Source organism: Dipodomys ordii, unplaced genomic scaffold, assembly GCF_000151885.1.
Source record: "Dipodomys ordii isolate 6190 unplaced genomic scaffold, Dord_2.0 Scaffold29, whole genome shotgun sequence".
Lineage (NCBI taxonomy): Eukaryota > Metazoa > Chordata > Mammalia > Rodentia > Heteromyidae > Dipodomys > Dipodomys ordii.
The window spans coordinates 3,959,165-3,972,060 of record NW_012267245.1 but is presented as its reverse complement, the minus strand read 5'-3'; the positions used below and the strand labels follow the sequence as shown (position 1 = coordinate 3,972,060).

At 52.3% G+C, this 12,896-nt stretch overlaps 1 protein-coding gene across 4 annotated transcripts in view; it reads left to right on the top strand.

Annotated features, from left to right (window-relative positions):
- The window catches only part of LOC105985507 (core histone macro-H2A.1), a 40,325-nt gene that overhangs the window by 8,156 nt on the left and 19,273 nt on the right, over positions 1–12,896 (top strand). For 2 of the 4 annotated variants that reach the window (XM_013016075.1, XM_013016073.1), the window contains exons 2-4: positions 5,720–5,826; positions 6,201–6,398; positions 12,454–12,564. In XM_013016075.1, the coding sequence (XP_012871529.1) occupies positions 5,720–5,826; positions 6,201–6,398; positions 12,454–12,564 (416 nt within the window). The remainder of the gene's footprint in view (positions 1–5,719; positions 5,827–6,200; positions 6,399–12,453; positions 12,565–12,896) is intronic. The other 2 variants (XM_013016076.1, XM_013016074.1) reach the window with 1 other exon arrangement.

The following is a 12,896-nucleotide window of genomic DNA, read 5'->3' as shown; positions in this document are numbered from 1 at the left end:
TGTGTGTGTGTGGTGTGTGTGTGTGTCTGTGTGTGTATCTGTGTGTGTGTGTCTGTGTGTGTGTGGTGTGTCTGTGTGTGTGTGTGTCTGTGTGTGTGTGTGTGTCTGTGTGTGTGTATAGACCCTGCAGGCACCATTTCTCCGAGGCATGGTTCCGCTTCTTGTCTTGTCCCCCCCCCCTTTAGAGGTGCATCTGGGAAGTGAGAGCACGTCGAGGCTCTCTACATGAACTTCCTTGTACATTATACTCTTCAGATCATTGCAGCCGACATCTCCTGATTGTTCACCCTTCCTGAGATGAATTAAGAACAAATGGCTGTGGTTTTCCACATTAAAACAAACATACACATTAGCCATTTCCTCGTAAATTAATTTAAGGACCTTGAAAGCGAGTGATTGGTGGGTAGAGGCTCTGCCCAGCTGCCAGCCAGAACAAATTTCTCCGGCCTTCCTCTCTACCCCCTCTTTCCCTCCTCTCGGGACCCCAGCTGCTGGCTCTGGCCCTTCCCTGCTGGGGTCTGCACCCTGCTGGGGTCAGACTGAAGTCCAGACGGCCTGTGGGGCTGGGCTGGGCTGCCTTGGCTGCTGTGTTCCATCCAGGCGGGTCTGGCATCAGAGGTTAATCAAGTTCAAGTGCATTTTTTTCAAACATATGTAAACGGTTAAGTGTAGCAGAAAAGAATAAACTATTCAGGGAGGAAACACGAGGATTTTCGGTTGCTTTTCTCCTGCTTGCGCCTCACACACATCAATACGTCCACCCATTTATTTACACAGAGGAAGCTGAGGGAGAGGAAGTCTAGTTTTCTTCCCCTACTAATCAAGGCTGCTGGGCTTGTGTCTGTATGTATGTGTCTGTTTGTGTGCACGCGCATTCACGGGTGTGTCTGCATACCACTACTGGGGCTTGAACTCAGGGCCTGGGTGCTGTTCCTTAGCATTTCCACTCACGGCTGGAGTTCTGTCACTTGAGTGACAGCTCCACTTATGTCTTTTTGATAGTTAATCGTAGATAAGACTCACACAAGTTTTTGCCTGGGCTGGCTTGGAACCACGAACCTCAGATCGTGTCCAACTGCTCCTCCCCCACTTTTAAAGGAAGGGGTGCAGTTGAAGCATTGCTGGAGAGTTGTCTGCATTTACCAAGTACACTAAGCATTTTACTCCATCTTCACAGCCCTGAGACATAACGTCGGTCTCCACTTTGTAGATGGCCGTGTCTTGTCCACGTCTCCCAGCGAAGAGCGGGAGCTGTGTGCCCAGACAGTGTATGACTGCAGCCCCAGCTCTGACTGCTGGGTCAACCATAGAGAGTGGAGGAGGCCACTGAGCAGAAGCACAGGTGGAGAAGGGCTAGGCTGGTGGGTTACAGTGATGTCATGTTGGCCAGCAGTCACAGTAGCTCCCTTTTGTCCAATATTAAGTGACATTCTTTTTTTTTTTTTCTGTCGGTCGTGGGGCTTGAGCTCTGGGTGGGCCTGGGCGCTGTCCCTCAGCTCTTCAGATCAAGGTAGCGCTCTACCACTTGAGCCACAGCGCCACGTCCAGTTTTCTGGTGGTTCATTGGCGAGAAGAGTCTTAGGGACTTTCCTGCCTGGGCTGGCTTTGAACCACAGTCCTCAGATCTCAGTCTCCTGAATTAGCTAGTGTTAACAGGCGTGAGCCACCGGAACCTGGCTTGACACTCCTTTTTAACTCTTAAGATATGAAGAACAAGGAACTTGCGTAAGTTAAGCAGCATTTCTGTCTTGTGGGGAGACTTTGGGGAGGGCGGGAGACTGGACTGGACCCTGCCTCTGGGGCTCCTCTGGGCCTCCTGACGGCAGGGGATGAGATCACGCAGCACAGAAAGTACCGTTCTAGGTTTTGTGGAGTGTCCAGTTCCTCTGCAGCCTGGGACAGGCCGACGGGGCGGGAGGGAGGGAGGCGGTGCGTGCTGTGCCTCCCCAGCCTTCAGTCTGGGTCACTCCCCTCCTAAAAGCTGCTCTGGGGACAGTGAACTTGGGAATAAGGTTGCAAACACTGTGGGCCTCCAAGCTGCTCAGACAAGGCCAGGCGAGGTGTGGTCAGGCCAGACAACACATACCGAGCAGACGCCCTCTGATGGGGGATGTTGGGGTGAAGGGGTTGCAGTGGTGTCACACAGTCCTGAACTCAATGCACTGCCAATGGAAGGATGACGGAATCGAGAGGAAGACAGTAGACAGATCCCCCTTCGCTTTGTAGCAAGTATGTTTTCTCCTTAGGATTACGTGAACCATTTGCTCTCTTTGATTTCTGGTTGTTATTTCCAATCTTCTTTTTGTGTGTGTGAGAGGAAACGCTTCAAACGAACTCTGTAAAAGCCCAGATTCTTTCCTGTGCAAGGTTTGTGTTTGCAGTTGGGCTCAGCCTCACCACATCACCTGCTAGCGGTTAGGAGCCTTAATTCTGCAAGCCATGACTTCATCTCCCTGAAGGAAGGCGGATGAAATGCTTCCATACAACAGATACCGTTTAGTTCGAGACAGGTTTTGTTTTTTTTTGGAGGGGGGGAAAAAAAAAGCCCTGAGACTTTGGTCTCAGGATGAACTTGGAAAGTAGACCTGTCAAAGGTATTCATGCTCACAGACAGCTGGTCTGTGCTCGAAAGTACTGCCAAATCCCGCTGCTTGCCAAGGCTGTGGGAAATCTTGTCAAGTTGCCTTAAAATGACGATGTTCAGTGAGACTGGGAGCGTTTGGCCCAGCCTGTCTCCGAGCGCTGGGGCTGTAAGGAAAGAAAGGGGTGTCACTGGTCTTGGCCACCCCAGGAGATGGGACATGGGCCAGGCCAGCACTGGGAGCTAGGAGGTGCCTTGGGGTGTCCTGCAATTCATATTCTAAAAAAAAAAAAGTACCCTAAAAGAATAGCTGGTGTCCGGCCAGCACTACACCTCATTCGGCCTCTTCCCCTTTGGGGAACCTTGTCACACCTAGAATCTTCTCCAGAGCTGACCCCAGGCTCTGGGCTTCAGTGTTGTTCATTAGCCATGATGTTACACTGCCCTTAGCTAAGCTGACTTGGCTGTTGGGGCGGGGGGCAGTTGAGGGAAGGGTCCTGGGGCTGGCGAGGGGTCCTGGGGTTCCTCCTGGTTGCTCTTGTCCCTGTCTCCTGTGGGTTTCCTACAGATTCCATTGGTTTTAGTTGCACCTTCCAGAGCTCTGTGTCCTGGGAATCTCTCCCAGGGTGGATGTAGGGCTTGAAATCTGGAGATGACGGAGCAAAGCGTCTGTGCTTAGAGATCTAGCATTCTTCCTAGTTCTTTCTCAGAATCGCTTTTCCCTTCCACTAGCCAGAGGCAAGACATTGCACAGAAGCCCAGACCATTTGGAACGGTGCGATGAGCCGTGTGTAGGAACCCCTCCGCGGGGCAGGCCCAGGCAGGCGCCCCGAGGCTGGGGCGGGGGCGGCAGCTGGCCGTGGTGTCCACTAGCAGGGCATCCCTGCGGGTGGGCTGTGAGTCCATCCTGGGGACAGGAGAAGTCCCTGTACAATCCTGAGCCTCCATGCCTTTGCCCTCCCCCAGCCCCCAGCCCCCAGGTCATCGGCAAAGCAGAGTGTCATCGCTGGGAAGAGAATATCATCAGGCCGTCTTTTCTTGGGTGGCGTGTGCCCTGTGCACGTTCCCTGCCAGTCTTTCTCCTGTGAATACCAGGGCACCTTGGGGTGCAGGTTGGAAACTAATTGCAGGCACTCTGTACGGTGGCAGGCAGCCCTCGCCGGGCTAGGAACGGCCTTTACTTACGCAGGCTGGGAACGACAGGCAGTGTGAGGGACCCTTGGCCGGGGGCGAGTGCATGCTGCGGGATTCCCCTGCTGCGGGGCGGGGGCAGGCTGGGCTGTGGAACCTCGCGTCTGTGTGGTGCTTGGTCTTGTGTGTCCCCTGGTGACAGTGTCGCCATGGTTACTCTCCATCTGGAAAAATGCAAGAGTGAGTGCTTGCCCGGCGGCTGGAGTGTGACTCCGTGCCCCTCCCTCATGTCCTGCAGAACACAGCTTTCTCTTCTCCCACAGAGCCCGGAGCTCATTCTGTGGTGGTAAGGGTCCGACCTGGCAGGGGTTTTGCTCTTGTTTTTAAACTTCTTGGCAGTATTGCTTGTTAGATGGGAACTCTACCAGTTGAGTCACACTCCCAAGGCCTTTACGCTTTAGTTATTTATGTCTTTTTGAATCAAGTCTTGTTCCCCTTCCCCCAAGCCAGGCCGGACTGTGATCCTCGGTTTGTGTTTCTCACATGGCTAGGATGACAGGTGTGTGCCACGGTGCCCAGCTTCTTTTAAATGCTCTGGACCACAGAGAAGTAAGCCGTGGGGGCCCCAGCTGTGTATGGGCCAAGCTCATGGGCTTCGAGTTTTGCCTTTTATTTTGAAAAATTCTAACCACGTGGAATACTAAAGAACACTGCTTAGCCGGGCGCTGGTGGCTCACGCCTGTCATCCTAGCTACTCAAGAGGCTGAGATCTGAGGATCGCGGTTCAAAGCCAGCCCGGGCAGGAGAGACCATGAGACTCCTATCTCCAATAAACCACTAGAAAACCAGAAGTGGCGCTGTAGCTCAAGTGGTAGAGCGCTCGCCTTGAGCTGAAGAGCTGAGGGACAGTGCCCAGGCCCAGAGTTCAAGACCCACGACTGACCAAAAAAAAAAGAACACTGCTTTTATTTGTACTTAACAAGTGGCTGTATGAGTAGTGCACTGTGTGCTGTCACGTGTACGTGTGTGCTTCTAGGTGACAGGATGAATAGATTCGCAGAGCTGTCCTCTCATGCTCATTTCTTGGTGTGGAGACTATGTAAAAAAAAAATCTACTCTCTTTGCAATTCTGAAATAATCATGATCAACTACAGTTCCCGTTCTCTGTGGTAGATCACAAACTCTTCCGAGAGACCGAGGCTTGCTGCCTGGTGCCCAGCATTTCCTATTTCCTCCCCCTCCCGCAGTGAGGTGACCACTTTCTGCCCTCTGCTTCCGTGACTTCACCTTTCAGACTTGATGAACTCGTAAGACTGTGCACTAGTTCACCTTCCTGCGCCTGGCTTATTTCACGTAGAGTTGAGGCTCATGCTCGTCGTTCAGATGACACAGCCCTCTGCCAGCGGAACCCTCCCACACCGCCGCTGACACGTGGCCACCATTAGTGTAGGGACAGACACAAAGGTGCCTCACCGCTCGCTTCTCGAGTGAGCAGCAGCACTGTTGGACACAGAAGCTCAGCTCCTTGGCGTGGGGCGCTGTGGTCAGGCCCCGTTGTGTGGGTGTTCATCTTGGACTCAGGCAGCAGCGACTCCTCAGGCCCCCCAGCCCCATAAACACACAGCAGCCTGAAGATGGAGGCGCTGTGCGCCCGAGGGCCACACCCCTGCCCGTCCCAGCCGCCAGCCAGCCATTTCTAGAAAATGGGAGCTGGAGCTGGGTCTTTCTCACTCAGTGCCCTCCAGCTGGTCCCTTCCCCTCAGCGCCCCCCCCCCATCTCCAAAACAAAAGGGTCCCACCAGGCCCCAAAGTCTCCCTTTATGCCATTCAGCTCCTCTGTGCCTTCCTCTGCCCTAAGTATTGCCAGCGAGACCCTGCCACGGCTTCACACCTCAGGGTGCTGCTCCCCAAGGTGGCTGCCGGCGCCCCCCGCCTCTCCCTGGGAATGGGGGCACCGGGGACACGCGGTGCTCTGACTTGACCATGTGCTCCCCTCTGTCCCCACAGCCGAGATCCTGGAGCTGGCTGGCAACGCGGCGAGGGACAACAAGAAGGGACGGGTCACGCCCCGGCACATCCTGCTGGCCGTGGCCAATGATGAAGAGCTAAATCAGGTAGGGGGCTCTTTCATCACCCCCCCCCAGTCAAGCACGGGCAGCCACGTTGGGGGACTGTGTTTGGGACCACAAGCCGCCTCTGTTTCCCCGTGGCACCTCATGGGGGGGGGTGAAGGGACTGAAACAAGGTGCCGGCTCTCCCCCAGGAATAACAGGATCTAAATTGCAGCCCGGGCTTGCCGGGGGAGGGATCTGCAGGACTTGATCTCTGCACGGGGCCGGTACGGTCAGCACCCTTGCAGGTACCAGTGAGGCAGCAGCAGTGGCAGCCGGAGCCAGCAGGCGCGCGCACGCGCCCCGCCAGGCTGACTTCTCAGAGTCAGGAGCGGGCCAGGCCGGCTCACCAGCTGCTACTTTGGTTTTCCTGCAAGCTGCTCAAAGGAGTCACCATAGCCAGCGGGGGAGTGTTGCCGAACATCCACCCCGAGCTGCTAGCGAAGAAGCGTGGGTCCAAAGGGAAGCTGGAAGCCATCATCACTCCACCCCCGGCCAAAAAGGCCAAGTCTCCATCCCAGAAGAAGCCCGTGTCCAAGAAGGCGGGAGGCAAGAAAGGGGCCCGGAAATCCAAGGTATGTGCGTGGTCTGGGAGGGACGATGGGGAGGGTGGGCGGGGCTTCACAGGGGACCTCCCCACGGATGGGAAACATTGGCCAGCAGGGCCTAGAGGGGAGGACCAGACTTGCTGAGCTCTCTCCCCTGCCTGCCCCCCCCCCCAGCCCACCTTTTCACCCCAGGTGCGGCACCTGCTTTGACCTCAGCCACGTTCTCTGTTCCACTGTTGTAGAACAGCCCGCGCTAGTTGACGTGCAGGATGCCGTATTTCCTTGCACGCTCTTCTGGATGCTAAAAGAAACCAAGCTGATCCCTGTCCACGCCCCCTCCTTCCCTCCCTCCCTGGGCCCAGAGCCACGCCTGGCTCGCTCGTGAAGAGTGACTCCATCTCGAGGTGCAGCCAGCATCGCATTCCCCCTCCCTCACGAGTCCTGGCGGAGGTCGGGCTGGCCAGGCAGGGACTGCACAGAACGCTCCCCTACTCGGTCCTGCTAGCTGTAAAACAAGAGGGTGGAAGTGCAGGCAGGGCGGGGCAGGGGGCCTGTGCAGCCCTTCCAGTGTTAATAGCCACACAGATGCCAAAGCCAGACTCTTGAAAACAGCCCCCCGGAGCCCGGCTGTCCCCCGAGCCAGGGCCCCTGGCCCTCGGTGCCGGTGCCGGGGTCCAGCAGCGGCCGAGCCGGGAGCCCAGCCTAGCCCTGATCTCACCGGGTCCGCGCCTTTGCCCTCTTCCACGTTCAAGTTGCTGGGATTTTTGAGCCTCTGCAGCAAACCTGGCCTTTGATCCCCCCACCCCACCCCCCACTTTTCCAAGTAGATTTTGTCCTGAACTTTCCAGCCTACCAAACACTGGGAGTCTTTTTTTTTTTTTTCTTCCTTTCCCTGACTTGAAACCGTGTGTGTGTCTTCGGCTATGTTTGGAACTCGGTGTTTCTAGTACTCATGTGCCAGTAATCACTTGAACGCGCAACTTTTCCCTTGATTACAAAAGCAGGAAGTCTGTAGTGGTGGTCTGTTTTTCTTCCGCACAATAAAACACATTGTCTGCTTACTGTACCACAGCTTAGCTAACATTAAACCCTGGGGGGAGCTGAAATTGGAACTGTGAACAGCTAATTTTCAAAACATTTGTTTAATGTAAATTGTGGTGTCAGCTCCCAGAATCAGCGGAGAACCCTGCATCTCCAGGCTTAAGTGGAACATTCTGGAAATAACCTTTCCAGGGACATACAGAGAAAGCCTCAGAAACACACTGAAGCACTCAGAAACAGGCTGAAGCACTTGTAGTGGAAGGGAGTTGGTATTTTTCAAGTGTCAACACTCAAATTCCAAATCCTAATTTCCCTCTCAATTCTATGTGATTTGACAGTTTTGAAAATGTCCAGTGGTGATGACTGCGTCAGCCAGCACCAGGACGGTCAGACCGCAGCAAACCCCACAGGGGCTGCGAGGCCGGGGTCTCGGCTGTGCCCGGGGGTCCTCCTTCCCACCTGGGTGGCCTCAAAAAAGTCTCCTCCCTCTCTCTGCCTCAGTCTACCACTAGCCCATAAGATGCTAACGTCCATTCCAGTCCACAGTTCAACGGCGAGGCCTAGTGCATGTGTGTGTGCACAGACAAGAAATATGTGTACGTTTGGACTGTACACACACAAAAAATACGTGATCAGAGTTGCTCTGTCAGGAACTTTTAGTCTTTCCAGAAAGTCCTGAGTTTTTTAAGTCTTTGCAGAAAGTCAGTACAGGTAGTACTCAATAGATGAACCCTTCCCGTTCTACCCGCTGTAAATAGACATATAAAGCACAGGCCTAGCAGTGTATCTTCGGGGAGTAGAATGCAAGTTCTTGCGTGAGTAACCTGGCCTTGTAGTTGAGTTCTGTGACCGTGGGAAGTTACTTCTCTGGTGGTGCTTCCTCCTCTGTAAGAATACACCCGGGTGGTGATAGACTTAAAAGAGATGTCCCGTAAGAAGCTGGGGCGGGAGGCAGGGTTGGGCATGGGCGCTGTGCTGCCCGCAGGCGACAGTGCTTCCCTCTCTCTGCCCATGGGAACACGTGGTGCTGCACTGGAGGCCATGGATGCCTGCATTGTGCATGAGCGCTGTACAGCCAGACCTGACACTGCGTGTCACCGGACACCGCCCGTGCTCACGCGTCAGTGTCTCTGTAGTGTGTGTGTGTGTGTATGTATGTAGTCTTGATGGTTATTACTTGCATATTATTTTAACCCCATTAATACATTTCAAAAGCTGCCCCTTCCATTTACCATCTGATTCTGAGCGGTTTACAGAATGTCCGCTTCCGGAACTGCACACGCGGGTACTGTTCTTGGTACAAGCACTGCAGTCAGCACCAAGTTCCCGTCTCCCTCAGGGCTCAGTGAGCGCGGTAGAGGGGAGGGTGCAGCAAGCGCTGTGGCAGAAATAAATGGGTGCCTTTTACCAAGACAGTCGGGTGACAGTGCAGAGGAGAGAGACGGGAGACAGGCAGGTGCCACGCGACTCACTGCATAGCATCGCGGTTTTCAAGCTTTGTCGCTTGCCTGCCTCCTGAAAGATTTTTTTTTTTTTTGGTGCCAGTAACAGGGCTTGAACTCAGGGCTTTGTGTCTCTTGTGACTTTTTTGCTCACAGCTGGAGCCCCTACCATTTGAACCGCCCCTCTTAGTCTGATATTTTACTGGTTAGAGAGGGAATCTCTTAGATTTTCCTGCTGAGGTTGGCTTCAAACCCTGTTCCTCCACATCTCAGCCATTTGAGTACCTACTAGGCATAAACACCAGGTACCTGGTCTGAGAGAATTTAAGAAGTTTTTGTGCTGGGTGCCAGTGGCTCACACCTGTAAGTTACTTAGGAAGCAGTTCAAAATCAGCCTGGGAAAGAAAGTCCATAAGAGTTTTTTTTTTTTTTTTTTAAATCAGTTGTGGGGCTTGAACTCTGGCCTGGGCACTGTCCCTCAGCTCTTCAGCTCAAGGCAAGCGCTCTACCACTTGAGCCACAGCGCCACTTCCCGTTTTCTGGTGGTTCATTGGAGATCAGAGTCTCAGGAACTTTCCTTCCCCGGGCTGGATTTGAACCTCGATCCTCAAATCTCAGCCTCCTGAGTAGCTAGGCGTGAGCCACCAGTTCCTGGCTAAAACCTTTTATTTTTTAAATGTATACAGTGGAATCCAACTAGTCCCACTAGGTATGCTACTACCCATTACTAAATATACAAAGAAACTTTTTTTTAAAAATAGTAGATACATGTTTTTCATTCCAGTGACACACTGTTGTGCTTACAGTCATTTCTGTCTTGAGGAGGACACTGGAGAGCTAAGGAGGGAGTGATAGCTCATATAATTTATGGCTTTTTTAAAACTGATTGCGGCAACAAAACAGTATACACAGATGTCAGTGTATCTTGAAAAAAAATCCTGTGACCACACGTAAACATACGAAATGATATAGATTCCCAAGATGGGTAATAAACACATTTGTTAGTAATAAACACTTGGTTACATGAACAAAAGCATTACAAATTATAGGAAGTTTTAAAGAAAAAGTAAAGCTTTCTTGGGGAAACTTCTTGTAGCAGGGTGAGTAGGAATAGATTTTTTTTCCTTCTAATTACTGATACTTATAAGTATCAATACCTAATATCTGGGAGATCTGTTCTCTAAAACAATTAAATGGCAAGGAGTTTTGTTGTAATACCATTTAGTTCTCTATGTTCTCTGATGTGAGTCATGTAATCTCGCCTCGATTTAGGAAACGTTTTATTTTAGAACAACTAGATTTTTGTAGAAAGGTTACAAAGACAGTTCAGTGAGTTCTGTCTTTGGTCATGAAAAAGTTATGAAGTAAAAAACTTCACCAACTTTGTTTTTTAGTGTTTTTTGTTTCTTTTGGTCATGGGGCTTGCACTCAGGGCCTGGGTGCTGTCCCTCAGCTTTTTTTGTCCAGGGCTCTACCACTTTGTGCCACAGTGCCGCTTCTGGTTTTCTGGTAGTTAATTGGAGGTAAGAGTCTCACAGACTTTGTTGCCTGGCTTTGAACCATAATCCTCAGATCTCGGCCTCCTGAGTAGCTAGGATAACAGGTGTGAGCCACCTGGGTCTACAGAAGTAAGGAATCTGCTCACGTTGATGGCGATAGATACTATAGCTACTAGAATATTAGTGTCTGCTTTTATTTATTCCCACCTATTATTTACAGAAGCTGGGAGATCGTAAATACTTCTCCCCCAAGTTTGTGTGATTAACGTCCCAAATAACTGTGGCACGTGGGACATTCTTGCTAACCAAACCCATCAGCCTGCTTTTCACTGCTACTGTCTCCTGGAAGTTAACTCATTGTTATTCAGTGTGTGGAATTTAAAACACCCGCATTGAGGAAGGCTTATGATCCAGCCTTTCCCTTTCTTGGTTCTTGGAAACTGTGTCAGAAAAGGCTTATTACTAGGACTTAGCAGGTAATCGTTGAGTAGACCTATTTGGAGTTCATGGGTCAGAGCAATACCTTCAAAGTATTAGAAAAATCAGCATAGTAATAATTTATCTTCGCCCGTACTGTATTTCTTGATAGCGGGATTTTTGTCATATGCCAGCGTCGTGGAGGTTCAGAGCAGCTCATTTAATTCATGGAAAATGTCAGGTATAAAACCTGCCTGCCAAAGCCAGCTTTGCTGTTACAGCAGTCGGCAAAATTGGGTGTTATTTTTTGAGTTGAGTACAACTGCTGACACACTGACGTGAATGAACTTGAGCCCTACACAGGCAAATGGATGAGGCACAGGCCCTGCTCTGAGCTTACTGGCCAGGGGTATCCTTCTGGAAGGCCCAGCCATCTGTACTCTCCACCCTACAATCCTGGTGCTGGGGATTGAACCCAGAGCCTTTTTGTCCATGCTAGGAAAGCTCTACCACTGAGCTGCACTCCTCCCCCATTTTCTCTCCTCCAGTACCCACTCAATCGCCATTTCCCAGTACCATCTCTTCTGTGTATTCAAGAAGTCCCCAAATGAATGACACGTCCTTAGTTACTACAGGCATCATCTTCAACAGAAGCATGCAAGAAGCATGCTTTCCCACCCCCCGCCCCAGGGCACTGAGCCCTATTAGTGTTGGCTCTGGGCAGCAGGAGGAGGGAGTTATAAAAGGAGGCAGGTGCCATCTCCACCCAGCCCGGAGCCCTCTGGAACGGCTCGTGTGCTGGAGAAGACGCCCCAGAGCTGAGGATCTGGGCCACGTGGCCCTGGGCGGCCCTGGGGAATTCTAGGACCTGGGTATAGTCTGAGAACCACCAAGGAAGAGACCCAAGAGAGGGTTGAGGTCCACACCTCCGCCGAGGGGGCCGCCCTCTTCACGGCAGCTTCCCCAGGGACGTGGAACAGCGTCGCCGATTCTGGGGTGGGGAAGGTCGGAGACTTGTTTGGGTGCTTGCCGGGCCTTTTAGAATGGAGGACCTAAAAACAGTTTATGTTCTTCTTAAATTTTTAGAGCAGGCAGACATCTAGGAAGGAAAAACCTGGAGAAACATTTCCTTGGTCTGAATTACTGAAAATGATTCTGTTCTCAATTATCACTGTCAAATTCTAAGCAGCTTTTATTAAAAAAAATTACGGAGCTGGGTGTCTGTGGCTCACACCTATAATCTTAGCTATTCAGGAGGCTGAGATCTGAGGATTGTGGTTCAAAGCCAGCTCAGGCAGGAAAGACCATGAGATTCTTTAGCTCTACTTTACGAGCAAAAAGCCATACATGGAGGTGTGATTCAAGAGGTGGAGTGCTAGCTTTGAGCAGGAAAAGAAAAAGTTCAGGGATAGCATTCAGGCTCTGAGTTAAAACCCCAGGGATGGCACACACACACACACAAAAGCAGTTATGAAGTGGTTTGAAAATTTCGTACCCTTCACGGAACTCTTGTCCCTGAAGTCAGCGTGTGGCCCCTGTGGGGAGAAATGCCCAGAGCTGTGTTTCATTTCCCGTGTTCTCACAGGGTGGGCAAGGTCTTAGGGCCTCTTGGTTAGGAAAACCCAGGCCTTTGTGGCCCTGCTTGCTCAGGAGCACGCGTCCTGACTCTTCTGTTTGTGCAAGAAGAAGCAGGGAGAAGTCAGCAAGGCGGCCAGCGCAGACAGCACGACCGAGGGCACGCCCACCGATGGCTTCACGGTTCTCTCTACCAAGAGTCTCTTCCTCGGCCAGAAGGTAGGCAGACCTGGGCCGCCAGCCCGCTCCAGGGCCCCGGGACAGAGGGCATGGGCCATCCCCTTCCTGCCAGGCTGGAATTCTGGGGGCCACCTCAGGGATAGTGGGTAGACAGAGGGGCAGGGGCTTTGGGAGTGGCCGGGGGTGGTGGGGTGCAAAGCCAGGGCAGGGGCCCTCCGGCAAGGGGAAAGGGCAGCAGTGGTTCCTGGGTACTGCTGCCCAGGGAAGAGGCCCCTTCTTTGGGATGCCTGGTCATCAGCAGCCTGGAGCAGACACCTCCTAGTGGGTACTGAAGGTAGAGCCCCAACGGATCCAATGGGAGGGGCAGACTG